The 27,998-nt window shown below is 36.9% G+C and overlaps 1 protein-coding gene and 1 long non-coding RNA gene across 2 annotated transcripts; one reads left to right on the top strand and one right to left on the bottom strand.

Annotated features, from left to right (window-relative positions):
• Window positions 1–916: 916 nt before the first annotated feature.
• On the bottom strand, window positions 917–4,423 carry LOC112141832. The gene is made up of 3 exons (XR_002918471.2): window positions 4,306–4,423; window positions 3,677–4,217; window positions 917–1,991 (listed from the first exon to the last, which is right to left on the bottom strand). It is a non-coding gene; the product is annotated as an uncharacterized LOC112141832 (long non-coding RNA).
• On the top strand, window positions 3,721–27,810 carry kcnj6 (potassium inwardly rectifying channel subfamily J member 6). Its single transcript, XM_024264992.1, has 3 exons — window positions 3,721–3,857; window positions 18,013–18,933; window positions 26,669–27,810. The coding sequence occupies exons 2-3, from the start codon at window positions 18,036–18,038 to the stop codon at window positions 27,019–27,021; spliced, it is 1,251 nt and encodes a 416-aa protein (XP_024120760.1). The 5' UTR covers window positions 3,721–3,857; window positions 18,013–18,035; the 3' UTR covers window positions 27,022–27,810.
• The last annotated feature ends 188 nt before the right edge of the window (window positions 27,811–27,998 follow it).

Below are 27,998 nucleotides of genomic sequence, written 5' to 3' on the forward strand. Positions count from 1 at the left end.
CTGGATCCAGACTTGACAAAGAGGCTATAAATAGATTTCAGTTTGTGTGACAGATCAGACACCCCAAACACACCTCCATCCATAGATCGGGTCAGATTCAAGACATGGAATAGAAAACATTTAAATAAGTGTAGTAAGGTAGATATTTTTGTCAAATGTTTCACATTTTTCCTTTAAATTTTTGTTGTTCCAGATTCAGCGATAGCTTGTGGACCAATCAGCCAAAGCAAAAATAGTCCTATCTTTTAATCTCCATCTGTTCCTCATATATGTTTAGTTGTTCAGCTAAAGATAGTCGCAAACCTCAAGAAGTTAGGCTTAAAATATAAGCTCTCAAACGTTTGCTTCTGCTTTGTCCTCTGAGTAAGAAAAGAGAAATTGTGTAAGATTTTTAAAACTGAAAAAAATCCTAAAAAAAGAAAGCTTTTCTCAATATTTTTTAAAAATCCATTAAACTTTAAACTCTAAAGAATTGAGCACTTTTCCTCTAATATCACTTCATCTTTTGCCATTTTCAATGTTTTAAAAAAGAACTGTTTAATGTGATGGAAAGAGATTCCTTGTTGGTGTTCAGAAGCTGAGTGATGAAAGGTTTCAGACGACAGTTTGAAGTTTTCCAGAGCGAGCAAAGCCAAAAGCCGCGCAGTTAATGAAAGGAAAACAGCTGAGGACATGAGACACCGCCAGATTAAGAGCGTATGCCTCCATCGCGTTTATTAGGAGGAAGAAACAGCCTTGGGGAAAAACAAGTTTTTCGAAATATTGTTATGATAATGCAACATTTTGCATAAAATTACAGAACATTTTTACCTTTTTGAATTTAGGACTTGCAAATCTCTCAGTTTAGATATTGTTAGTGATTGTGTTTAATATTATAGCCCCATAAATCCTAAAAATAAATAGCCAAGTAATTCTATAATAAAACAGATTATTTTAATTGTACTTTTTAAGGATTTTTTTAACTCACTTAAAGGATGAAACACATTTGGCCAGATAAAAACCCAGATCTGAAATACATCTTAAGCCAGGAGTGTAAAAATTCCAGACTTCGAAGGCCGGTGTCCTGCATGTTTTCCCACTAATTTGCCATTCAAGCTCCTTATTGGCTAATCACACCTGATCCAGGTAATTAGCATTGGATAAGACACAGTTTCTGGAAAACTAGCAGGAAGATGACTCTTGAGGCCTGACATTGGATATCACCTGAGCTCACAAATAGTATTGCAATGGAAGACATAGTTTTTCATGGAAGAAGTTAAACTTTTTTTTACTTTTACGTACAGTTAAAAAAATCTGCTTCACATCATTGTATGAAAAATGTCTCCATTTGAGTCCTGACCTTTAGGAAGAATTTAATTATGTCTGCAACTTTCTGCTGAGTCTGTGAAAGTTTCTATGATCATTTTGAGACTCCAAACTCACATTACAAGGTAAGCCAGGTCAAACTTTGACTAATCAGGAACTCTGATTTGGTAGTAGCGTATAGATTTATCAATGGAAGTACCATTTGATGTTTGATCATGAAGGAGAAATTAATAATTGTACACGGTCGGAAATATACAAACTTTTATAAATCAGACTAGAACTGTGAAAGAAACTACTGGATTAAATGTTATGACATTTGCACCACTTTGATGTTTTGCACCAAATCTCTTCCAACTGTAGGGAGCAGACACGCGCTAGTAAACAATAGAGGAAAAATAAAGAAGAAGCCCCTCCCTATTAGTCCAGTGTGAACACCATGCCGTAGCTTTAAATCTCACTTATTAATCTCTTTATTAGCTCTTATGGTTTTGGTTATAACTCTTTTGCTTCTACTCAAAAGTGCAGGACTGTATAAACTGAGATTATTTTTGATAGAATATGTTATTTCATTTAAATTTTGATTCAAATCAGACCGCTAGAAACCTCTGCAGTGGAACAGGGTCGGGCTCCTCACGGTGTTGCTCCTTAACCCAGTTAGTTAACATGGTTAAGTCCAGGTACGGTGACTGCAAACAAACAGAGAATAAACTGATTAGTAACAAAGACGGGGCTCATCAAATAAGAACCAGGTGTCGGATGGTGTTATTGAAAGAGGATGTAGGTGTGCAGAGTAAATGCTGGTTGCTAGGAAACTTGAAAATGTACTTTGATGCAGAGACACGAAACTCTGTAAACATATTTATCAGGTCCAGAGGTGCAAACTATATTATGGTTGCTATGGAGTTATCACATTCATAGAAGCTGTGATTTTGAATTAAAATTCAATTTTTTAGTCTAATTGTGGTGCCAGAGAATGGGTCATGGAGATTTATTACTGATGCTTTGACATTTGTTTCCACAGTTCTTTGCTCAAATGACATAAAAAGCTGCAAACAATACAAACCTGTTACCAAAATATGAGACATGTTTTACTTTATTGCATAATCATTAATAGACACAAGAGATTATGAGTGCACAAATAACTAGTTACATTTCAAAAGTAGTTTTATTGCACTGTACGTTATACTTTTATTAAAAAAACAAGTACTCTTGGCTGCAATGTGATGCAGCTTTTCAGTTATTCTTATGATTTACACCCTTTATTGAAGGAATGAACAACAATCTTATCAAAATTCCTGCATGTATGCATAGAAAGGTGTTTATTTCCACCTCAAAGACTGATCCTTCAACTGAACATTTAAAAAGCAACAATAAAAAACTAAACTGTAATGAAACTGAATGCGTGATGACAGAAAATAGGAGCACTTATAAGCCAGAGTAATAGAATGTTGGTTAATTGACTATTCAAAAACAATAGTGGATAATTAATAAATGAAACCGCTGAATTGTGGAAACACCAAACCAAACACTATCATTAGGCACTAACAAAATCTAAATATCGATTTACATTTAAGGTGTTTAAAAGAAAACATTTCAAATTGTGTTTTCAACATGTTTTTGTGGCATTTTTCACTTGATGGAGGTAATATATTAAGAAAATTAAGCTCAAATTTACATTTCTGAACATTTATTTATTCAAATGTATTCAAATTGTAACAGACAAAAGAAGAGAAATACTGAGCTGAAGTCCTACTCTCATCATTGATTGATCTATCTTAAAAGTGTTCCCAAAAGTGCCAAATGAGGAAAACAAAGACGTTCGTGGATCTAGTCGTCTGTAAGTGGATGGATCAGGATGAAGTGGAGCATGGGGCTCCTGGCTTGTCATTGTAGCACCTACGTCACAGCTACAAGCTTTTTCAATGCATTTTTTGTCTGATGTTGATTCACAATGATTTGAAAAAAAAAATACACAAAAATTCCATTTAAGTGTCCTTTTCTTGATATATGTCCTCCATCATAAGCAAAAGACATGTTAAAAACACAACTTTTCATAAATTTTTTAAAATATCAGCTCAAATTCCAAATTTTTGTTCTATTATTCATCTGTATTGTTGTAAAAAATACTTCTAAGAGGAGGCTTCCATTAATTCATTTCAGTCTGGAAAAATCAGTTTTTATATACCTGAACAATTTTTGGATAAAAAAACAAAAGTTTATATATTTGAAATACTAAAGTACTCTGACTCTGAAGTCATGCTCCTCTTACATAAGTATAATTTTGGATGCCCTCCTCTGCCTGCATCTTCCTCTTGAACTGTTTTTATCCATCATTTCTCCGCCTCCCCCTCTCTCTCTCCCCGATGCCCACCTATGTCTCTCTACCAGCGGAGGGGTGGAGGCGGGCGGCCGTCTTTTCCGTGGATGGATGGAGGAAAGGGGGATTCAGCGGCTGTCCTCTCCAGTCGGCTCGCGCGCAGCGTTGTGGTTGCGGGGAGCTGCGGGGACCGTTCATGGGGCTTAGAATGACCGCCGATCTGCTGCCGCACCAGGTAAGACGCGCCGCCGCTTCCGCCGCCGCCGGTCACGGGAACCTTCAATGTAATCAGCAGTTACAGGAGGCACGGTGGGGGTGGAGAGTTACATAAGAGTGAGAGACGAGTCACTGATTAATTAAGACAGAAATGAGCCTGAAAGAGAGGGATAAAAGAAGGTGAGGAGGAGAGCTTCCGGCTGGACGGCCGGCTCCCCGCGCGGACGGGATGCGGGGAGAGCGGCCGGCGGGATGGAAGAAACTGGAAGATGTTGATGGAGGAAGGGGGGGTGAGATGTTGCCAGGCTGTGTGGAGCTGCAGGCCCGCGGCCTCACGTCTCCACAGGACACGGAGGAGGCCAATAAACGAGGCTGGCTGCTGCATAGAAAGGCGGAAAATGAGGCAACATAAAGAGGCTGTTATTATGTGGATCAGCTCATATCCATGACAACGGGAAATCTCCAACCTGGCAGTGAGCGGATGCACCTGATCCCAACGATTAGCCTGATCCTCCAGAAATAAACCCTCTCTGTTTGGGAGAAGAAGACTTTTATTTGACAGGAAAAATGCAAAATGTTCCTTTTAAAACATCTTGTAGAAGCACAAAAAGTTCATTTTAGCTAATCAAATAAGATTATTGCATTAGTGATCTATATGTAGATCTCCAAAAAATGTAAAATAGATGAAAACATTTTAATTCTATTTAGTCTAATATTATAAACAATGCTGCATATATAAAAAATCAGATTATGTTCTGATATGGCTTAATAGTCAAACACTCCATCTATTATGCTACGTTGCTATGGCAACCTTGACGACTGTAAAATTGTACTTTAGTCTACAGTCATGAATCTTGGTATACATGTTTGTTAGAAGAAGACAAGAAAAAAACTTTATTGTTGCTATGACCTCTGACCTTTGCGAAGGACGCCCTCTTTCTTATATAACACTTGAACAGCAGAGATGTCGGTGATGCCTAAATCAGGGTGTTGTTAAGTACCAGCGCCATCGTGTCACTCTCAAACCCTGATTGGTCCAATCTGGTTTATGTTTCAACATGGGTTCAATTGGTTGCGCCCGAAAAAAGTCGTAGAAACTTGTGTTGCAACATGTGAACGCAAGAATTTTAGCACATTTACGCATGTTTACATTGATTTTAAATGTGAAAAATGCCGCTTAAGATTGTGTGCACGTAGCTGTACTGTAAAAAGTCAAGCTCAGGTGTAAATGGGTTTACTTTTATAAACCAAACTGAAGGAGTTGGAGCTTCTGGTCGACTTAATTGACATACACAAGCGATTAAAAGATGCAAAACATATTTTAATGCTTAAACTGTTTATTTATATAAGAAGGCTGGTCAAAGATTACACATCTACCGCATGAAAGCTAAAAATCCTGAGAAATGTGGTTGTGTTTACAGACTTGGAGTCTAACTATTGGTTGCTGAATTATTGAATAATCCATAATCAAAAGGAGATGATGTGACGCCTGAATAACACCTTGAGGTGTTTGAAAACTCTCTGTCCCTGGAAGGTCTCTCAAAACAGATGATAAAAAAATGTTTATGAACGTGACAAAATGTAAAAGTATTTTATTTTAGATTGCTGCAGCTCCTGTTTTACCTGCTTTAACAAACGTTCCTTCAATCGTCTTTGGCTCGTCGAAAACTCTGCAGCAAGGTTTTTAACAGGAACACTCATCACTCTTCAGTGTTTTACACTGTTTGCCTGTTACATTTTAAATTGATTTTGAAAGCCTACTTTTAGTTTTTAAAGCCTTGCAGAGTAGACGTACATCTCTGAACTTTTAACCCCGTACTTCAGCCCCATCCAGGTCTTCCAGCCAGCGTCCCTTAAGCATTCCTAAAACTCCTTTCCGTCGCTGCTATGTCAGACTGACTCAGTTGAGTGTTCCCAGGTCAAGATGTTTTTATAGGAGAGCTTTTAGCGGATTTTGTTTTTTATTGTGTTTTAACTTTTTTCGACTGTTAGTCCTTATTAATGCTGGATTTTACTACCTTCTCTGTTTTGGTTTGATTTTATGCCGTATTTTTGCAAAGCTGTTTGTGATTTATTTCTGTGAAAAGTGCTAAAGAAACTACTCTATTCTACTCTAATTTAACAACACATGGTCTTTGACCTTCTCCTTTTCCCTAAATGTATTCCTTCAAATGGAGAGTTTTGGAAAAATACTGTCTTCAAATTCGAATCCTTCAAATTACTAATCCTCGATGATGTCATCAGTGGTGCCTGATTATCTACGTTTGTACATAGCTGCCAGCGCTCAGAAAATACATCCGTTTTACAACTTAAAAAGTCATTACTTTCATTTAAATGTAAACTTCTGTTCTTCAGACACACGTGAAGAAATACATTCTCTTCCATGGTACAGTGCAACACAAATGACCCTCCTGGCAGAGGGATACACAGTCATCAGTACCGATGCTGATGCCTTAAAAAAAAAAAATAATAATTTCAGACACCCCTACCCCTCTAGATTTCCCTACATTTGGAGGGGTTTTGTGACAATATGTAAGTCTTTATGCTAGTTTTGTGTAATAATCTGCCTTTCCTTGCAGCAGAATCTGCTGATTTACTTTTAGTGTTGCGTATGAGCTCAAAGCTGCTTTTCTCAGCTTCAGAATCCACTGGAAAAAAATACGGACGCCATCTGTACGTCACTTCCAAAGCAGAGTCCCAAATTGGTCAAACCTGGTTTGTGTTTTAACAGACGTTCATTACGTAGAGCCTGAAAAGAGTTGTGGAAACTTGCAGAGCAATGTATGAACTCGAGAGTTTTGAACACAGAAACGTGTGTTTACATCGACTTTTCATCAGAGGTGGCCTCTTAAACGCCCATTGCTGAGGGCGATGTGAATGTAGCTTTACTAGTCGAAAGTAAAGCTGCGGAGTAAATTTAATTTAGCTTTCGTAAGCCAAAACGGAAGGAGTTGTAGGTTCTGGGTTCTGCTTTGGTTAATGAGCAATTGAAATTTATTTGTTAAAACTGTTTATCAGCGCTGCCACGATTAATCGACAAATCGACGACTAATCAACACTTGAAATAGTTGATGACTAATTTAATATTCGATTAGTCTTTACTTTATAGTATATGGAGTTAAAGTATAGTAAACTTGAAAGTTTTGATGACATTATGCTAGCTTTTTGGGGTATTTTTGCATTTATTAAAGTTTTTTAGGCTATTTTGAAGTTAGCTAATTTTTCAGCTACATGCTAGCTGTTTTAGCTAATTTAGGCTCTTTAAAAAAAAATGTTTTTAGTATTTTAAGGTTTAGATGTTTTTAAGCTACATGCTCGTGGTTTTGGCTAACCTGGGTTTTTTGTTTTTTATCTATTTTTTAAGACTAATTTTGGCATTTAACTAACAATTTTAGCTAGCTATCAACTTCAGCATTTTGAGCTTCTAGCTTCATTGATTTCAGCTATCAACTTCAGGGTTTTTAGCAATCAATTCAGCATACAGCATTTAGACTAGGATTATCACAGGTAATGCTATACATCTAGTTTTTAGTTAGTTTAAAGATAATGATGGTTATGATTAGTCGACTAATCGGAAAAAATAATCGGTGATTATTCGACTACTAAAATAATCGTTTGTAACAGCACTACTGTTTATTTATATACGAAAGACCTAAAGATTACGTAACAATTACAGATTACATCAAAACCACATAAAACCTACTCTAAAAAAAAACCTAAGAAATTTGATTGTGCTCGTAGGCTTGGGGTAACAAGTGTAACTATTGGTTGCTCAATTATTTGATAATCCATAATTAGGATGTCTAATTTTCTTATGTGTTTTAAAATTGATAAAACACACAAGAGCTATCGAGGCCATATTTGAGGGAAATCCTTCACTTGAAGGTAATTTTACAAATTTCTTTGAAAATTTGTATTTTTAATCTGGTAAACCACAAACTCCACCTATTCTATTACATCACTGTATCAATAGCTCAGATTTTCACTGCAAACTGACTTTTATCCACAAAAACTGCAGCACGTTTTTGCATCAAGACATGAAAAATCTGCAGTATTTGTGACCTCTGACATATTTTTATGTCAAATCTGACAGTTTCCTTTACATCTTCTAAACGTTTGGTCATCCTATTGTGAAAACTTTAGTCTTTAAAGGTTTTATAAATATATATAAATCTTGAAGTGGGTTTATTTGTCACCCGACTTAAGACTTGAGAATGATGCTCCTTAAACTCAAAAATTAATGAAAGCAAAAACATAAAACTATATTAATGCTGCTCCATAACCAGAATTCAGCATAAATATTTATACTAAACTTTGGTTGCAAAGTAAGAATTGTGAGGATTATTGTTCATATTTAGGCACACTAGGTTTAGGTTACCAATTTTCCACAGCTGTCTTGATTTGTCTTGATTGTCTAAAGTGTATTTAAGTCTTTGGTTATCAGCGTTTTCACTTTTTTTTTCCTCCTTTAGTTTTGTCATGTCAAAGTTTGTATATTAAATGTCTATGTTTCCTACATTTTGGGTCCTTCACCACCAGCTCCTGACAAGAAATGTTTGAAAAAGTGTTTTTTGTAAAAGCACAAAACCAAATTATTTTTATTTTTCAGCATTTTTTGTAAATTTAAACAGTACTTTTATTTATTTATGGTTCATAAATTATAAAAACATCACTCTAGCAGACTGAAGCTTTTATTTCCTTAAAGAATATCATGTTGGTCACCAGTGGGGGAAAACAAAAAGTATTTTTTTTAATTTTTGAAATTAGAATTTGAGCGATTTGGGAGGAAAAGCTTGTGGTGATTAAAGTTTGTTGTGTTCTGTGTTCATTATTGTGAGGTGAGGGGGGATCAGATGTCCAGTGCGTCCCTTTGGGATTGCAGATAGTCTATTTAATCAAATCAGTGACTCTGTGGGCTGTTGTGTCGTGTAAATATTGTTATTCCCTATGGAAGCCAGCAGAATCGCTAAATGAGTCATCTCAAATGGGATTCAATCTTAAAGGAGGATCTTTATTATTCAGTCTTCTTTGGAAACCCTTTTTCAAATTATATAAAATGCATATTTTCTTGTAATAAAGTATAATCTTTCCCCAAACTCTCCAGTCTGGAGTTTGTTTTCTGCTCCTGAGCTGCGGTGCATGACAGTCCTTCACTGCAGGGATTCTTTTGCTGTTTTTAAAGAGTGACATTGAGCATTTGTTTCTTGAAAATTGTGTGTTAGGCTGTCAAAAGCGTAAAATCCAATGGGACTAGAGGTACACGTCTTCCTCTCTTTTCAAAGGAACCATCCTTGTCTTCGTTTTTACACCTTTCCAACGTGTCACTCCTTTAATCAGTGTGGAGCCTCTCGGTTGCAGTTTTCTCACAGCAGCTTATAGACAATAAACAAAGCAGTTTGGACTCATTTTCTACATAGATATAAGCGACTTTAAATAGATAAACTTAATATAGTTGCACTTTAATTAAAACAGGAGGTCACTTCTATAAAAAGCCCTCCAAAGATGTGAATTTTTCCTGTGACGTCTTCGCCGCCAGAGCTCAGCTGCCTCAAAATAGCGCGGGTCCCCATGCGGCCTCTGCTCGGTTTTAGCCACATCTGGACGGAGCCACGTGGTCGGCGCTCTCACCCACACGGTGGAGATGAAAAACCGATCTGCACGCGGTGCGGCGTGATTGTCCACAGACGTGTTCACACTTGTCCGACTCTCCTCTGAGATGAGCTTCATCTCTCATGGTTGTGCCTGCAAGCGGTGCATCCGCCTGGAGTCTAAATGTCTTTTTTTTGGCAGACGTACAGTTGTGTAACTGAACGCTGTCTGGAGAAACATTTGTAGTAATGAGTTTAAATGTTTTTGGTTGAATTTTTTTTTTAAATGGGGTCTGCTACTGTGAAAAAAGATGAATTTTGATGATTTTTGTTTGCCCCTGAGTTTCTTTTCAAGCAATGATGAGGAAACGTTCAGAGCACTGAGCCTGCGTTTGGCTGACCTTTTCTTTTTGACAGCAACAGCTGAGGCTCATGGTTAATGGAGCGTCTGCACCTATTTGCATGAGCACAAGTCTATTGAGACTTCCCAATGTAGAATTTAGGACATCAGGGGGTTAGAGTAGAAGGTTGAGGTTCCTGTTGTGGTAATGGAGTGTCACATAGAGTGTTAAACTACAACTGAAACACCTGCTGCTGTCCCGCTCTGGGTCGCAGGGTAGACACAAACTTTCAGATCGCATTACATTTATCTCTCTGTGGGGTTGGTGTTCTGGAAAAGGTGATCCCAAAACTCAAACAGGCTCTGTGGTTTTAACGTCAATGAAACATCTTTATAGCAGCGACGAGAAAGAGGCTTTTAAAAATATGGCACCTTTTATCATAGATGTTTGATTTTTTTACTCATTCTTTACATTAGTTGTGTGATGACTTTTATTTTGACAGCTACCTGAATGCAGTGATTTATTCATACAGTCAATATTCACAATAATCTACATAGCATCATCCTATCAGACGGAATAATTTAACTTACTTTATATTATGACTCTGGTATACATATATGTTAACCCTGGAGAAAACATTTTCTACTTTTAGAGTTCATTTGACAATTTTTTTTTTTCATTTAAGGTCGCAACAATAAAGAGCAGCAAAAAAATCATATGAATGAATAAAACAAATAAATAAATAATATTAAGAAAAAAAAACAGCCGCCAAAAGTAAGAATGTACGAGGGAGTATTAGGGTCACAAAAAAAAAAGTAAAATTACGACTTTTTACTCGTAAATTTCTGACTTTTAATCTCGTAAATTTACGAGGAAAAAGTTGTAACTGCTAAATTACGAGAATAAAGTTGTATATTTATGACTTTAAAAGTCATAGGCTATATTTACGACTTTTAACCTCGTAAATCTATGAGATTTAAAGTCGTAAAAATTTACGAGAAAATAGTCGTAATATTACTTTTTTTTTTTTTGGTGGCCCTAATACTCCGTCGTAAGAATGAATAAATGAAAATAAAAATAATAAGAATAAAAATACAGTGGCTAAAAATTAAAACAAATAAATGTAATAAAAAAAATAACATAAAAAGAAAAAAACTTCTAAAAATAATAAAAAGTAATCAGTTAATGTTTCAATTTAAAAAAGAAAAAATTTAGGTTGGTGGTGTGAGAGGCCATAAACTAGAAGGAGAGAGTGTAAACTAAGGTATGATGGGAAGTGAGAGAAGACTTACAAGCTGCCCCGTCCAGTCGAAGGTGAATTTTCCATGTGCCACTTTGTCCAAAAAACAATTTGTTTTTTTGTTTTTTTTACATTTGGCTGAAAACTGCATAATTATATTTAAAAGTCCTCTGGGAACGCTTTGAAAATAGATCAAAAGATGATGGGAGTGGGATTTTTAAATATTTATAAATGACCTTTGGCTGTAAAAAAAAAAAAAGTTATTGCACAGTTAAAACCTGCAGATTAAAAAAATATTCCTAGTTTGAGAAATACTTTTTTGTTTTGCAGAAAGTTTTTTAGAAGTTTTTTTGTATGTGTTATTTGTTTTTCTATGATCCTGTTTTACCTTATTTGCCATAATTTTGTTGTGTTTTTATTGTCCTTTTGTATAATGCGTTTTAGAGCAGCAAACCAAAATGCCTTTTTAGGGGTTAATTAACTATCCATCCATCCATCGTCTTAACCGCTTTGTCCCTTTCGGGGTCGCGGGGTGCCGGAGCCTATCCCGGCTGCTGATGGGCGAAGGCGGGGTACACCCTGGACAGGTCACCAGACTGTCGCAGGGCTGCAATCACACTCACATTCACCCTCACAGTCACTCCTAGGGGCAATTTAGAGTCACCAATGAACCTATGAAGCATGTTTTTGGACGGTGGGAGGAAGCCGGAGTCCCCGGTGAAAACCCACGCATGCACGGGGAGAACATGCAAACTCCACACAGAAAGGTCCCAGCCGGGATTCGAACCGGGGCCTTCTCGCTGTGAGGCAAGAGCGCTAACCACTGCGCCACCGTGCAGCCCGGTTTATTAACTATTTTTTTGAATTCTTAACTAGTGAAATCCAATCTAATATAGTCATTGTAAGCTGTTGTTTTTGTGAATTAATTAAAACTATGAGAAACCAATAAAAACAGACAATAATAAGAACTGAGATTATACAACACTTAGTGATATTCACACTGGTGTGGCCCAACATACATTCTGTGTGAAGCTCAATACATTTCTGGTTTTACAACAAACCTAAATGCAAACCGAAAATGTAGATTTGAAACTAATTTGTTATTTTTAGGGACTAAATTAAGATGTAAGTTCAAATTATCACATACAAATCTGGTGAATAATGATCCAGTATTAATAAATAATTCCATTAAGATTTATTTTAATATTTGAAATTTGTCGTGAATTAATTAAAATGTGTGTTTTTTAAAAAGGTATTTTTTTTCTTCCTTTTTATCATGTTGCCCGTCAGCTGTGTTTACATTGAAGGCAAAGCCAGATTTTTCATGTTTCATGAAACAACAGGTCAGACGATTATAAAACATTTTCTATTTTTATTTTTGCTTATCGTATCAATTGAATCTACTCGTAAATATATCAGAGTTAGCCAGTGGACTGATTCTCACCTCTCACTTGATTGACAAAGTACAAAAGGATAAAAAAAGGATCTTTTAATAGCAAAAGGACCTTTCATTAAAATACTAAAACAGATTAAAAAAAAAAACTTCTTATGGACTGTTATGATAGATTGTTTCAAGTATTAAAGTATTTAACATAAGATATATTTTTTCTAAAAACAATTATTCTAGTAATTTTATCAGAAGTTAAAAATGTTTAAAATGTTCTTTTCTTCTTTCAAAAGTCAGATTAAAAAAATATGTTTCACGGGATTCTTGTTATTTCATATGATGTTGAACCACTTACGGGAGAAACTTTTTAATATTCTTTAATATTTTGTATATATTTAAATGAATGCACAACCTTTTCAATGTTGTTTAAACAATGTTCCAGTTTTCCAGAGTTGTCAAGAGTTTCCACAAAGAACCAATAAACAGAAAAATAAAGCAAATCTAAAACCCGAATCACCAAAATGCAGATTATGTTGAGCTCCGACCCCCAGCAAACAAAATAGGTTGGTTATGCAAGTTTTCTTTTTATGATTGTGTGGGTGTGGAGGACCCAAACTCAGGATAAATACTTTTCAAAATAAGACTAAAAATGAAAGAATAGGATTAAAACTGTATTTAAACCTACCCTTAAAACAGCCCAGTGGATGAAAGAACCGAGCAGAAACTGCTGTGGAGGATTTTTACTTAAAATTTGAATGTATCCTCAGATGATCTCTACTTCTTTTTGCGCTTTATGTTTCTGGTTCCTGTCAAAAGACCACAGAACAACCCCATATTTTTATTCAGTTATTCATCAGGACAATAAAACGAAGACAAAAAGACGCCACGTGAACGGCAGGTCGGCGGACAAAGCAGATGCTGCACATTGTTTCCTCGGGCCGCGAAAACAAGATGAAACAGACAAATGTTATCCAACGTCGTGCCCTCACCCAGCACATTCCTGCTATATTGTGAGCTCCTGGTAGAAATGAGCTGTGCGTTGCCATGGAAACCAGCGCTGCTCAAGCTCATAATATTCCCCCGTGGATGGAGAGCAGAACGGCTTCAACACATTCATTTGTTCCAGTGGTAGAAACACTGATGGTGGCTCAGGCTTGGATGTTCACAGTAGAGGAAGTCTGTTCTGATCTGGGGTCAGTCCACAGCCCTGTGGTGGTGGTGGGGGGGGCGCTCTTAATCTGACAGCCACAGCCGATGATTCACACCACAATTCTGCTATTTGTGTGTTTTTTTTCCACGCGTGCGGCGAACACGGAGCGAGCACTGTGCTGAAAATCGCCTCTTGACAGCGAACAGTCACGAGCACTCTGAGCAAAAACATGAGGGTTGTTGCCTCTGGAATGTGGCACTCGCACAATATTAGACAAAAAAAAAAAAACTTTATTTCTCATGGAGTGTACTTACAGTTTGTCCTGTATTTTTAAGGGTTTGTTTTGTTTTACGAAAGCTTACTATTTCAAGCTGCAAACGCCTCCGTGTTCACTGTTTCTGTGCAGCTTTGGTTTGAACTAAGCAAAAACATAAGAGTCATCTAAATAATAAATACAGTACATAAATGCTTCAGCCAGTGGGCTATGAGAAAAGCACTCTTAAGCTCTTTGACACATCCATGCATAAGTGCAGACTGTGTAAAATCCTTCCTCTGAATTTGAAATGACGTGAAGACCTGCATACATCGTCTGAAAGAAGTTTCACCTTCCCAGCAGGGTAATTAATCTTTACCTGTTAATGCAGCATCAACAGCTGTAATTATGCTGCTCTTTCTCCCTACATATACTTCTCAGAATATCCTGCAGCACATTTGACTTTATTAAAAGGGTGATTGGATGTTGGAGGGCGGACTGCACTGCTTTAAACTCAGTGAGGAGATTTTCAAAGACTTGTGTTTTGTGAACCAGAGGATGAGAATAATCAGGTTAATTTTTAGAAGATAATAAGAAATAATAAAAATACGACATGGAGAAGAGAAACTGCAGAGGATTAAGGTCCTGAAAACTTGTGACTTGGAGGGACTTAGATGTGAGTTAAGTTTAAGTTGATAAAATCTTCAGCATTTGGTTAAAAGTCGTTAGTTCCGATTCTATTTAAAGGTTTGAGTCTTTGTTCACTTTCAAGTCTTCATTGACATGAACTGTAAAGCCTATGTTCAAAAATTCACTTGTGTCCTTTATGTACAACTCAAGTTTCAAGTCTTTAACTACTAGTTCGAGTTAGTTTTTGAGTCTGGTCAAAAGTCTGAGGAAAGCCTCATGTCTTCTGTCACAAGACATTTAAAGTTTAAGTCTTTAAACACAAGTTCAAGTCAAGTTTTCTGCTTTAAGTCACAAGTCTTTGATCATTAGTCAAGACTCTGGTATTTTGACACAATAATTTTATTAAAAGTCAAAGTCAAGTCTATTTTTTTTCTAAAGTCGTTTTTAATCACAAACTTTTGATCTCTTGTTCAAGTCAATTTTCCAGTCTTAACAAGTCTTTGATCCTTAACACAAATCAAGTCTCTAGTCTTTAGTAACCAGCCATTGATCATCGGTCCAAATCAAGTCTAGTCTTCAGTCACCAGTTATGGATCTCTTGACCAAGTCTCTGGTGACTAAAGACTAGAGACCAGTATTTGATCTCTTGACCAAGTCAAGCTTCCAGTCTTTAGTCAAAAGTATTTGATCTTTGGTCCAATTCAACTCTCTGTTCTTTGGTCACAAAATTTTGATCACTCATCAAAGTCGAGTCAATTATCTTTAGTCACAAGTCTCAGATCTCTAGCCCAAGCCAAGTTACCAGCTTTTAGTCACAAGTATTTTTTACAAGTCCAAAGCAAGTGCTTTATCCTTGGTCCAAATCAAATTTCCAGTTTTTAACCACAAGTCTTTAATTAGAAGTACAAGTCAAGTCTCTGTTCTTTAATCACAAGCCATTGATCATTGGTTCACGTCAAGTCTCTAGTCTTTAGTCACCGGTATTTGATCTTTAGACCAAGTATAAAGAATTTCAAGTTTCCAATCTCTCAGTTAAAACAGTTTTAATTGTTCTGTAGGTAAACATAAAGATAAACATATAGTCCCAAAACTCAAGTCTTCAAGTTTTGTGATCAAGTCCCTTCCAGTTAAATCCCAGTTTAGTTCTATTAAGATAGTTAAGCTACTTTCATGCTGTTAGCTCCAAGTTAAATAACTCAGAAATTATTTCTTCCACACAACCTAAAACTGTCATGAAAACAATGTAAAGAGTGCAGCTGATGGACCAGTTTGAACTCCATGTCTGTTTCTTTGAGTCCTGAGAGGATCTCTTCACATGACAACTTCCCTATGGAAAAGCTTTACAACCTTCAGCCAGTGAAAAAGTGCCGTTTGCTTTAGGAAGCGTGGGCGCTGACAAGTTTCCCGCAGGCACGGCCAAGCTGCAATCTCATGCATAAACGATGTAGTAATTATGCATAGTGGACGTTCATCTGAGGTAGACCAGAAGGTCTGTATTTTTATAAATGATCTGCTTGTTTTCAGAGCTGACAATCTAAGTTTCGATATTTTTTTCAAAATAAGATCCCTTCTTTCTCAGGAGTCATTGTCCTTTTGAATCGGCCTTGAGTGAGTTTGAAACCTTTGGTTGACATGTAATGATTAAATCTCCATCCCAGAAATCCCAGCTCTGGGACCAGGTTGCATCTGTCATTAAAAACCCTGGCACTCTGAGAAGGTTAATAAAGGTAGATTAAATGGGAAGCCCACTTAGTCCTGCTGTGAGTCACACAGATGAAATAATGCTGTGTTCAAACAATTTGTAATCAATTTGTTGGAGTTGTAGCCGAGGAATTTTAAGGGACACTGTTTGACTCTTTAAAGGGATATTTATTAGAAGTAAATAAATGGTGACACACTATCAAGGGGAAAACTGTTTTGTGGTTTCAGGGGTATTATTTATAGGTTTTGTTTGAAACTAAAAAAATGAAAAACTGTGTCAGCAGTTTGTGGACTTTTTTTTTATTTGAACAATTACAGAACAGTTAATTCACTAAATGATCAAAAAAAGTAACTGTAGCCAAAAGAAACAAATGCAAAATAACAGATAAAGGTAAAACAAAATAAACACAAATGTATTATTGCACGGCTTAACTTTAAGGCTATATCTTGAAATATTTTGTCTTCAGTAACTTTCATTAAAATGTTAAAGAATTAAAAGGAAAACGAAATAAAAAAAATTGTTTCGATATGCTCAAAATGTTAATTTTACATGCATAAATTTCCATCAATCTGAAATACTGTTACCGTATTGTATATATTTTTAAATTTTCCATATATGTTAAGGGTTTTCTGTACATTTTTAGTTCAACCAAAATAAATTAAAAATTGGGTTTCTTTTAACCAATTTTTTTGTGTCTTAAAATTTAGCAGGGCAGAGGGCATGAGCATAATTAATTGAAAATTAAAATAATTGAAGAAAAAGAAAAACAGACTGCCACAATGTTTGACAAAAGTGCTAACAGTCTATAGCCGGGCCACTAATTTGCTATATTTTACATTAAAAATACTAGATTTACTTAAGGATTAAAATAAACATTTTTAACTTTAAAATTGATCAAATAGAAAAGACAATGATAACTAAGAAACACAATACATGTAAATGAGCTTTTGTCTCCACAAATCATATCAAACTTTTTTTTATAAAGAACATTTCAAACTAAAGTGATGGAAAATGCAAAGATTGCTCTCAACCCTCCTGACCCCGACACCCAACATAGTTAAATATGAAATGACATAGAAATAAAGCTTAAAATAGAAACAGAAACTGTAGTAGAGTCCTAGCTTGATGCTAATGTGAGCAAATGATATGTTTGGTTGCGTCTGTATGTAGAATGCTGAGTGAAATAAGGGATCTCTAATTTTTGTTTCAGTAATGTAAGATCTGCCAGAATTTTATATAGTTATTTTACAAATTTTATTTTGACACTAAACATAAACATATTGCTAATTATGATGGTATATTAAACATAAGATACAATTAGACAACAGGGTCTTTTAAGCCTTACTGGCTAAACACAAATTAAAAGTATTAAGTAGTACTGCAGCGGATTATTCTTGTTCATGATCACATGACTGTTTTGATAACAAATCACAAAAGACTTTTCTGAATTTTTGTAAAGAATTTTATTTATTTTGTTGGGGGTTTGTCTCTACAGTTGCTTCTCTTTATGACACCTCCAGGGGCCCGGACAATCACGGTTCACTTCATCCAGGATGAGTCCTTCTCACTGCTGCCTCTTAAGCCACAAGGGGGCCCAAGTCTAGGGGTGTATTCAAACTGGACACATTTGGTCCACTTAAAGTGAACCAGTTTGTTTCCCCCCGATATCGGGAACAAAGATTCAGTCTGAAAACACACAAGTAGACCCCAGTCCAAACCATAAATAGTTTTAGCCAATGTCGGTTTTGGATTATGTCCCATGATGCAACTATATAAACCATGACCTCTGAATGGAAAACTTAAGATAACCCGCCATTGAAAATATTCAGCCCCTCGCATCACTCTTGCAAACTCATACTGACGGCCATGTTTCCTTTTCACAGGCGTGAATCCAATCAGAAAGCCCATGGAGCAGGATGTGGAGAGCCCCACCGTCATGAAGAAGCCAAAGCTGCCAAAGCAGGCCCGAGAGGACCTGCCCAAACAACTGGTAGAAATAGATCGATCGAAGAAGATCCAGCGGTACGTCCAGAAGGACGGCAAGTGCAACGTCCACCACGGCAACGTGCGGGAGAGGTACCGCTATCTGACGGACATTTTCACCACGCTGGTGGATCTCAAATGGAGGTTCAACCTCTTCATCTTCGTGTTGGTGTACACGGTCACGTGGCTCTTCTTTGGCTTCATGTGGTGGCTAATCGCTTACCTCCGGGGTGACCTGGACCATATTGCAGATAACCAGTGGACTCCATGTGTGAATAACCTGAATGGCTTTGTATCAGCTTTCCTGTTCTCCATCGAGACGGAGACCACCATCGGTTATGGATACAGAGTCATCACGGACAAATGCCCTGAGGGTATAGTTCTGCTTTTAGTTCAGTCGGTGCTGGGATCTATCGTGAACGCCTTCATGGTGGGTTGCATGTTCGTTAAGATCTCACAGCCCAAGAAGAGAGCAGAGACTCTAGTGTTTTCCACCCATGCAGTCATCTCCATGAGAGATGGACGCCTGTGCCTGATGTTTCGAGTCGGAGACCTGAGGAACTCGCACATTGTTGAGGCTTCGATCAGAGCCAAGCTCATCAAGTCAAAGCAGACCAAGGAGGGGGAGTTCATCCCTCTGAACCAGACGGACATTAATGTGGGCTACAACACGGGTGATGACAGGCTCTTCCTCGTGTCGCCCCTCATCATCTGCCATGAGATTAACCAGCACAGCCCTTTCTGGGAGATCTCACAGGCCCATCTCGCCAAGGAGGAGCTGGAGATAGTGGTGATCCTGGAGGGAATGGTGGAGGCCACAGGTGAGCACGTTCGCGACCTGATGCATGTCAAAATCTACATTCAATTACACTCAGCAGAGGGTTTTGAAGCCAGGAGGCCTACAGGTTTCTTTTAATTAGGACAATGTGGTTATCTGTCTTCCCCAAGGACACAGTACCTGTCAAGCCTGAGGGCTGAAACTAAGCAGAGCATTTGGCAGACCGGCTACTCAGACCTACAGCTAGACCAGTTTCTAATTTAGGCTTTAAATGAAACATTTTTTAGAAGGCTATGCTGCTTTTCACACCTATAATGTTTTTAAGGGACTAAAATGTGTTTTTTGGGCTGGATTTATACTAACTTCATTGATTATTTACTAAACTTCATAAAAATCGCTTTGTTGTTGGTATTTCAGCCAATACTTTAGTAGATTTGTCGTATAACTTCTTGTAAGTGCTCAAATAAGTTAGAGTGAGTTAAGCAAATTTCTTAATCTCCAACAGTTTGCAACCTTTTATCAAGGATGATTTTAAATACAATTCTACCCAAAAATAGAATAATGTTTTTTTTGGGCTGTTGTTCTGTTGAAAAAGGATTATCATCTTTTTTTCATCGAGAAAGTGTCTCCAGAGCAGCTGATAATAGAAATCCACAAAGAGCAACACAGTTTTTCACTTCCTACTTTCACCGTAAAGCAAACGCTGCATCATTTTCACACTTTCTCTCTGAAGATGAAATGTGAGAGGCTGTTTTTTAAAGTAAGGCCATTGAGGTAAACAGAGCCACATAAATCCTTTACATATTTCTTTTTAATATATCTGATAATTACAATATAATTTCTTTTTCCCGAATACAAACCTTTAACAAGCTCCACCCACTCCGTTAGTGCGAACGACTCTGTGATAATTAGGCGTAATTTTGGCCTCAATTCAGACCAAACAGTCAACGTCCACAAATAAATACATTTTTCTAATGAATTTAACAAGTGAAAGTTTGTTTTCTTTTACGTAAATAAATCATTCTGTCTGAATTGCCAAGATTATGATGCGTATGATATTTTTTTTAATGTAAATTATTTCAATAAGCCTCATTTTGTTATGAGACTATGCATTTAAAAATCTGACATTTAGTGAACCAGTCACTGTTGCTAAATTTAGACATGTGGATGCCCGGTGGCACCATGACGAAGGATTTAATAATTTGATGAATTAACTGGAATAAATGACTAAAAAAGAAAATTGTTGACATGAACAGACAGATCAGAAGAAAACCAAAATCTAAATGACAGAACATAACAAAATCAATGGGTAAAAATGCATTGAAACAGAAAATAGAGGAAGCTTAAGAGATGCAGTAAATGCAGATCTACAGAAGCAAATAACATTTGTAGGCAATGAGTTTTGTAACATTCTTTTTTTTTTTTTTTTTGCAGTGCAGAGATGCTTCCTTATTTCTGATATTTAAAATCCCACTTCGTTTATCTTTTGATCTACTTTGAAAATGTTCACAGTAGTCTTTTATTTATGATTACGTCATTTTTAGGCAAACATTTTTTTAAATTGTGTCATTTTTTAGAACATAGTTTTTGCAGTTTGTCAAAAATTTGCATCTGAGTTGTAGGTGGGACCATTGCGGTCATCAGATGAGGATTTTTTTTACACTTTTTTAAGCTTTATTTATAAACATGTGCAACAAAAGTGTGAACATCAAGGGGAAAAGGCATATAGACCTTTTATATAGTCACTGAACAGAAGCATCACATAACCAAAAAAAAAAGAACTAAAGAGATTATAAAAAAAATTATTATTATTATTATTAATTTATGCAAAAGATATTCAAAATTAGGTTTGGAGTTAAACTATTTGGCTTTATGAATATGGAATTTTGCCAATAATTAAAAACAACTGCATAATAAAAATAAAATCTTTGTCTGTTTTGCCAGTGAGGTAACCCAGAATAATTTCTTGTGGCTTGCAGTAGCATTACAACAATTTGAAATACACATAAATGCAATTTTAAGATGAATTTTGAGATACATTTTTAAGAAAATGCCACAAGAACATGTTAAAAGCACCATTTTAATCAGAGAGGGTCTTTAAGAGCTCTCACTGATAAACACGCACACATTTATCCAAAGTTGCTTTATTTTATAATTGTTAGGTTCAAGGGAGTTCAAAGCACTTTAAAAATTAAGAACACAAGGCCACTAAAACCTCATATGAGAAGCAGAACCCCGTCCCCCGTCCTCCGCTCAACGAGCCTCCTCATATTCGGTGATTCAACATCAAGCTGTTGGTGTTCAGCTCGGAGCGCTGCTGCTGTCATCTCCGCTCAGTGTTGTTCCGCTCTAAACCGTCCTCACATGAACGTGTTTGATGACAGTCTGCAGATGTAGAAAGTCTCCTCTGCGGTGAGACGACAGACCTCAGCTGCAACGGGGCCCCGTTCAGAGGAATAACCAGCCGTTTTACTCCCAGACTAAACCATCACCCCGAGGAGCCGTGCCTACATGATTGTACACCAGCGAGCTCTTATCCACTGAGATCTGGTGCCACAATCCTCCCAAGATCTGCAGTTTCCACCTCGCAGAACAAATTAATAAGAAACTAATTCGTCAAGGAAGGATCCTTTGTGAATGCAGCCACAGCTTGAAAGCTAAAGGCTGTGTCACAAATCTCAACACATCACGGCTGAAGTTGTTTTTGAACATTGTGAGGCTTCATGGACAAATTTAAACGCACTTTTACAGACTTTCATCTTTGGGAGCAGAACAAAGCTAATGAATGAAGATTTAGAAGTGATGTTGGACTTAGGACGACTTCAGTGGAAATAATTCAAAGGGAAACATGAATGTGTGTGTTTAAAAAGTCACTTTCATTAAGATCTTTGTAGAGAATGATGAATCTAAAACAGAAAAATGTCAAAACTAATGATCTGTGCAGTACATTAAAACAGAGAACGGAGCATAAACATTTAAAATAAAAGAAAACTCTACGTACCTCAACATTTGTCACTAACTTAAAATACCCAAATATTAAACTCAAACTAATTATTCTTTAAGATAAGATTCATTTTTACCAAAGTCCATCTTTCTTTATAAGTTCTGGACAAACTTTGAGCTTATTTTTTGTCACTTTGGCCAAAGATTTTGGCTTCAGGTTAAGCTGTTGTGGGCGGATCTACAAGCTTTTGAATCATGGGGGCTCTTAGTATTTTTGCCCACACATATTTTTTTTCTTTTTGGCTTTTTTTTTTTTTGGTAACGTTAAATCACAGTAAAACATGTTTGGTTTATTTTTGTGTATGATCAATGGATGGTGCTAACCTTTGCTCAATATGAACCTGTTGAATTACTTAACCTTAGTCCTGTATTAGGGTCAGGACAGATCCATTCCAATTTTTAAATAATTATTTAAAATTAATTTATTCCACCAAGGATTTTTGACTTTGTCAGGAACCTTGATTTCAACAAAATTAAATTTTTTCCCCCATTGTTTTTATTTTCATTTCTTCTAACATGCTCTTGTTGCTCTGGGTCAGTTTTGACCCCGTTATGTGAAATACCTTTAAAAAGCAATAATTAGAGCCAAAATTAGAATCATTAGTGGATTTCAGCCAACACATTGACAGCCTCTTCCTCTCCTTATCATGTGAGCTTCAGGGGATGCTCCTTTGTTGCAAAAAAGACTGCTTTACTTACTATTAGAATTTATAACTAACCCAGAACACAAAAGAAGTTACTGGAGTTGATAATTCTAATATTAAAAAATAGATCAAGCAAATTAATCTCAGAGACGTGTTCTAAACCCCTCAGTAAATTCAAGTAACACAATAAACTTTGTTTCATTGATATGATTCTCTTGAGGTTATTTTTTAAAGTTTTTATTGAAATCTTGAGGCATCCATATTGTTTTAAAGGCACAGAGACACAGAAAATTGGATATTTGGATATTGTTTTTAGCATACTTCAAAGCCGATTTAAGACACAAGTTGTAATAATAATAATAATAATCAATTTTATTTAAAGTGCCTTTTATGTCACTCAATGACACTGTACATAGCAATAAAAACAGAATAAATTCACATAAAAGCAGAGCACAATAAATTAAAATAAAACCAACTGGTTAACACTGTGGATGGTGACAGGAAGCTAACACAACAGGAGGGTTAAATTTACACTCCAACTATATAATGCATAATTGTTCCCAGTGTTTTTTTTTTAATTATGATGATGCAGTTTTTGGCCAAATCAAAAAGCCTGTGTTGTTTTTTTAAGACATTTTCTGCAGAGCAGCAGGAGCTCATATTGTTCACTCGCTTCCCCGCTAGCTTATAGCATTCCACAAGCCCGAGCTAACATTAGTGTAGCAAAAAAAGGCAAGCAGTTTCTGCGCTATCACGCTGTACAGTTTAGAGCTAATTGCAGCTCAGGTGAGGAAAATAAAGATAGTTGTCTGTGAAAAGAAGCATCAGAATGGAGCGGAGAAGGGAGACGTTGCCCCGCCCACGGCAGATGCTACCTTATCTTTTTCAAACTGCAGGTTTTTTGGTGCTCCAACATGATTTAAATGAAGAAATGCATCTTAAATGGATTCATATATGTCCTCTATCATGAGATAAATGCTACAAAAAACATGTTAAAAACACAATTTCTGTCTTTAAAGGTACATTTCTCTGTGTTTTATATAAGATGTGAGGAAACAGTTTTTGGAGACAGAGGTGCTTTGACCTAAATGCTAACATCAGCGTGACAGCGCGCTCAGTGAGAGCGTGGGATCTGTAAAAATGACCTCCATCTCGCTCTGGTATTCAATGGTGTGAGGTGGTTGTCAACACATTCTTTTTCTTATTGTGTTTTCCTGAGCAGTTTTTACTAAAACATTTCTCTGCACACTTTGCAATAGTACCATTTTTTTCCCCACTACAATAAATCTTCATGACAGTCGTCTTGGTTCAAAGCTGGACCTCCTCCTACTTCCAAACGTGTCACAACATTTCACACTTCAGTTGTCACACAATTTTTTTAAGTAGGATATACATTTTTTGTTGGAACAGGGATATTCCTCTGCTGGAATGGAGCCGCAGCCTTTCCCTCACCGCAGAGGTGATTTGATGCTCATTTTCAAATATGAGGACGATCAAACCTTTTTACAGTTCAGCCCAGTAATGGACATAAAACCCATTTCCTTCACCTGCACGGTCCCGTTTATGATCTAAATCCCTTTTCGAGGCAATTCATCTCGCAGGCGGGCAGTCCAGGGACATTACTGTCGTTAGAGAAACGGCTATCAGGCCAGGATGAAGCAAAAATGAACACCATCATTGACCACTTTTCAGAAATGTTTGACTGCTTTGCCGCAGGGTGCAGAGAGCAGCGCTCTGCTGTCATTCACTTAAACCTGGCTGCCTGGATTCTTGATAAGCCGTTGACAGTGAGCTCTTATTATTCAGGTTTCATCCAGGAGACAGGTGGAAACTTTAATATAGATGCAATAAAGTTCCAGTAAAGGATTGAGTCTGGAAATAAAGCTGTGCAGATTAAACTGTTTTTAGAACCGAGCGATTTCTTTGAGACTCCTGGGAGCCGCAGGGAATCTTTCCGGATAAAACAGAAGCAAAGAGTGACATGAAAAAACGAAGGATGGATGGGAACAAAAAGATGCAAGAAAGTCTTTACAGACACTTGACAGAAGATTGATGAGCCGTCCTAATCCTGAACTCCAGCGGAAACCATTAAACATTTGACTTAAAAATCTAAAATCACATCTTTCCTTTTATTTTTGTCTCAGCAGACACATTGTGGGGAATTTATAGAGAAATCACAAATAAAACAAAGACTTTTTTTAAAGATAGGCTGTTACATTACTTTATTTTCACCATGCATCAGAAGGGAGCAGCTTGGAAATTTTTTATTTTTTATTTACATTACATTTTTACCCTTTTACAATGTTGACGCTTACTTCTGATTGTCATTTATGCTTAATTGAGGAGTTTTAAATAAACAAAAAACAAACAAATGAAATAAATAAATAAATAGGTGAGTGAGTTAACGAGTGAATAAGTGACCTGTACCATCCAAAATTAACTTTTTGAGCTTTTAATGTTCATTTTTCACTATAAACAACCCCAAAGTGGCATTTTGATCCAGTCACACATTTCTGAGTATTCCTCTAAATATTCACTGCAAAATTAACCCATTAACCATCACCACTCTGTCTATGAACACCTAAGCTACTAAAGGCAGATACACGATAGGTACATCCATCTTTTATTTTTGTGGGAGATGCTGCCGAGTCCAGCTCTGCAGAAGCCAAACATTTCCCTGCGTTTATTCTGCTTCACTCGCTCCCTTTCTCAAAGTACTTTAACGTACTGTACTCAATGAAGAAGCTCTCTACTTGTTATTTGTGTGAGCTGTCTTTTCTTTTAGCTTTATTCCTTAGTTTTTCTCCTGCGTTGACAGGAGCTCCTCCAGAATGACGTCTCCATCCAGCTATCTCCTCATAACCGCAGTCTTCTTCTTCTTTAAGCTCTCCAGCGTTCAAGTCTGTTTGCATCAAGTGGTTTCCTACCTTTGTTGATGCACACAGAGCACTGGGAACTCTGACAACTCTTTTCTTTTAGTGTTTGAGAACAAAAAACCTTTGAGTTTTTTTCTGCATTTCCTGAGTCAGTGTCTGCTTTTCCTGGAACCTGAGATTCTGTTCTGTTACATTTCATCAGCCAAAGGAGAGCAATAGCAATGATACACTTCAAAATATTATTATTTGTGTATCCTTTTCTTGTAAGATTCCTTTATTTTTTAAGCATTATTACTCATAAACCAGAAAGTCAAAAAAAAATGAAGACCTAAATATCAGTTATTTTTATCAGTTATTTAATATTTTTTTACACTTTCTCTGCTGTGGGTTTATTTAATTTAAGATTTTGAACTAGTTTGCCATAGTGTTGGCTCCTTTTTGGTTAAAACTTATATAATTATGTTATTAAGTAAATAAAGTTACAACATTGTTCTTGGTTTTTTTTCACATTTGGATTCAATTTAAGGAAATTTGTGGAATATTTTTCAAATGTTTTCTCCCAGAGTTCGTTGTTTGTACCTTTAAACTTGAGGTGTTGTCTTTTGGGGCAAAAGTTGGCCCCCTTACACATTTCCACTTCTCCAAATCTGGCCCTCTATGCAAAAAGTTTGGACACCCCCGCTCTAAAGTGTCCCTAGGTGAGTGCAACAAACTGGCAACCTGTCCGGGGAGCACCCTGCCTTTGTCCGACAGTGGCTAAAACAGATTCTAGCAACCCTGAGACCCCAAAAGAACAGAGTTGGTTAAGAAATAGTTCAACTTTACAGAAGTTTAAGGTTTACTGACAATATTTTTTGAACTACAATATTTGATGGAACCATTATTTTGTGGTCGGGTCAAAACTGACTCATTTTCCAGTTTAAGGATGTAAAAACTACCATTTTTGGAAAAATTAAGCTTCATTTAATTCTTAACTAAATGTGAACTTTAGTCAACCCCAAAAGATTATAAAAATCGAGGGTCAAATTTGACCCTTAACATTAAAAATCAGAGCAGCTTTCTAACACATTACACTTAACTTATTGTTCCAACAGCTGTCTGTCTTGTTTGACGTGTCCGTCTGAAATGGAAAGGAGTTTTATTATTTAAAAAAATGCTAAAATATTTGGAAACTGGATCTGATTTTTGGTTGAAATATTGATTTAGATTGGACTCCCTGATCTTCAAAGTTTTTCTATTGAACTTGTGTCTCCAGGAATGACCTGCCAGGCCCGCAGCTCCTACGTCAGCAGCGAGATCAAGTGGGGCTACCGCTTCACGCCGGTCCTGACGCTGGAGGACGGCTTCTACGAGGTGGACTACAACAGCTTCCACGAGATCTATGAGACGGACACTCCCCCCTGCAGTGCCAGAGAGCTGGCTGACATGGCCAGCCGCGCCCGCTTGCCTCTCACCTGGTCTCTAGGCAGCAAGCTCAGCCAGCAGGGGCTGCCCGAGTCTGAGCAGGAGGCCCAGGAGACCAAAACCAGCCTGGAGAACGAGGGCAAAAGCCAGCAGAGCGAGAGGAACGGGGACATTGCCAACTTAGAGAGTGAATCCAAAGTGTAGCGAGCGCTCACCGTTTTATAGGACACCACTGAAGGATCCACACAATGAAGACCAATGAGCACAGTAGACCAAGAATCCCTTCACCAAGACCCGCCTCTTCTCAGTGAGTGACCCCCCCCCAGAACAGCTAAAGATGTAGACATGTGGCCTCCGCTGGACTGAAACTCTCTGCGGCAAGTGCATGTTTCAAATCAAATGTGATGTCCTCCTGACAGGATTCCTATTATTTTTTCTATTCAAATATTCCTAGGGGCATTTGCATAAGTATTTTTGTATATAATATAAGCAGTTTTGAACTCTTTGTTTTGTTGCTGTGAGAATATTTGACTGATGTTTGATACTGATACCTTTAGGTTAGTTCTGTACATATTCTATGCCTTACTGTATGTATAAAGCTTTCATTATTTGTTTTACAGAATTATATCTAAGCATGTATGAACATTTCCTGCAGTAAGTTTATCTTGTATCATACATATTCTGTACAAGGATAATGTTTAGGAGAAAAATCTCAAAATCTCAATGGATGCAAATTCTAGTTTAAACCAATGACAAATTCTTCCCAGAATCATGTGTCTGTTTGAAGTAGTTCTACTCGAAGCCATGCCCTGCTGTTCACAGCTGACTGACTTCAGACAACGGCCCTTTAAAACTGCATTTTGTCACTTTTGCACACTGGAGACTTTTGGTCTGCAGGAGTTTGTTGGTTGATATTTCAGTCTCCAGAAATCCCTGACATGTCACCTAACAGCATTGACAATAAATAAACAATAAGCGTGTATTATGCACTCATTGAGGCCCTTTCCTTTTTGTTTTTGTATTGGTTGATTATTAAAGAATGTTTTTTTAAGTGCATGACTAAATGGTGCTTTTCTCACATTTTAATCTATTTTAAAAGCATTCCAAATGGTCTTTAAATTATGATTTTTTTTAGCCAAAATAAAATTACTGGTGCAACAAAAATGAGGAGCAATATTGGA

The sequence above is a fragment of the Oryzias melastigma genome, linkage group LG14, assembly GCF_002922805.2.
Source record: "Oryzias melastigma strain HK-1 linkage group LG14, ASM292280v2, whole genome shotgun sequence".
In the NCBI taxonomy this organism is placed as follows: domain Eukaryota; kingdom Metazoa; phylum Chordata; class Actinopteri; order Beloniformes; family Adrianichthyidae; genus Oryzias; species Oryzias melastigma.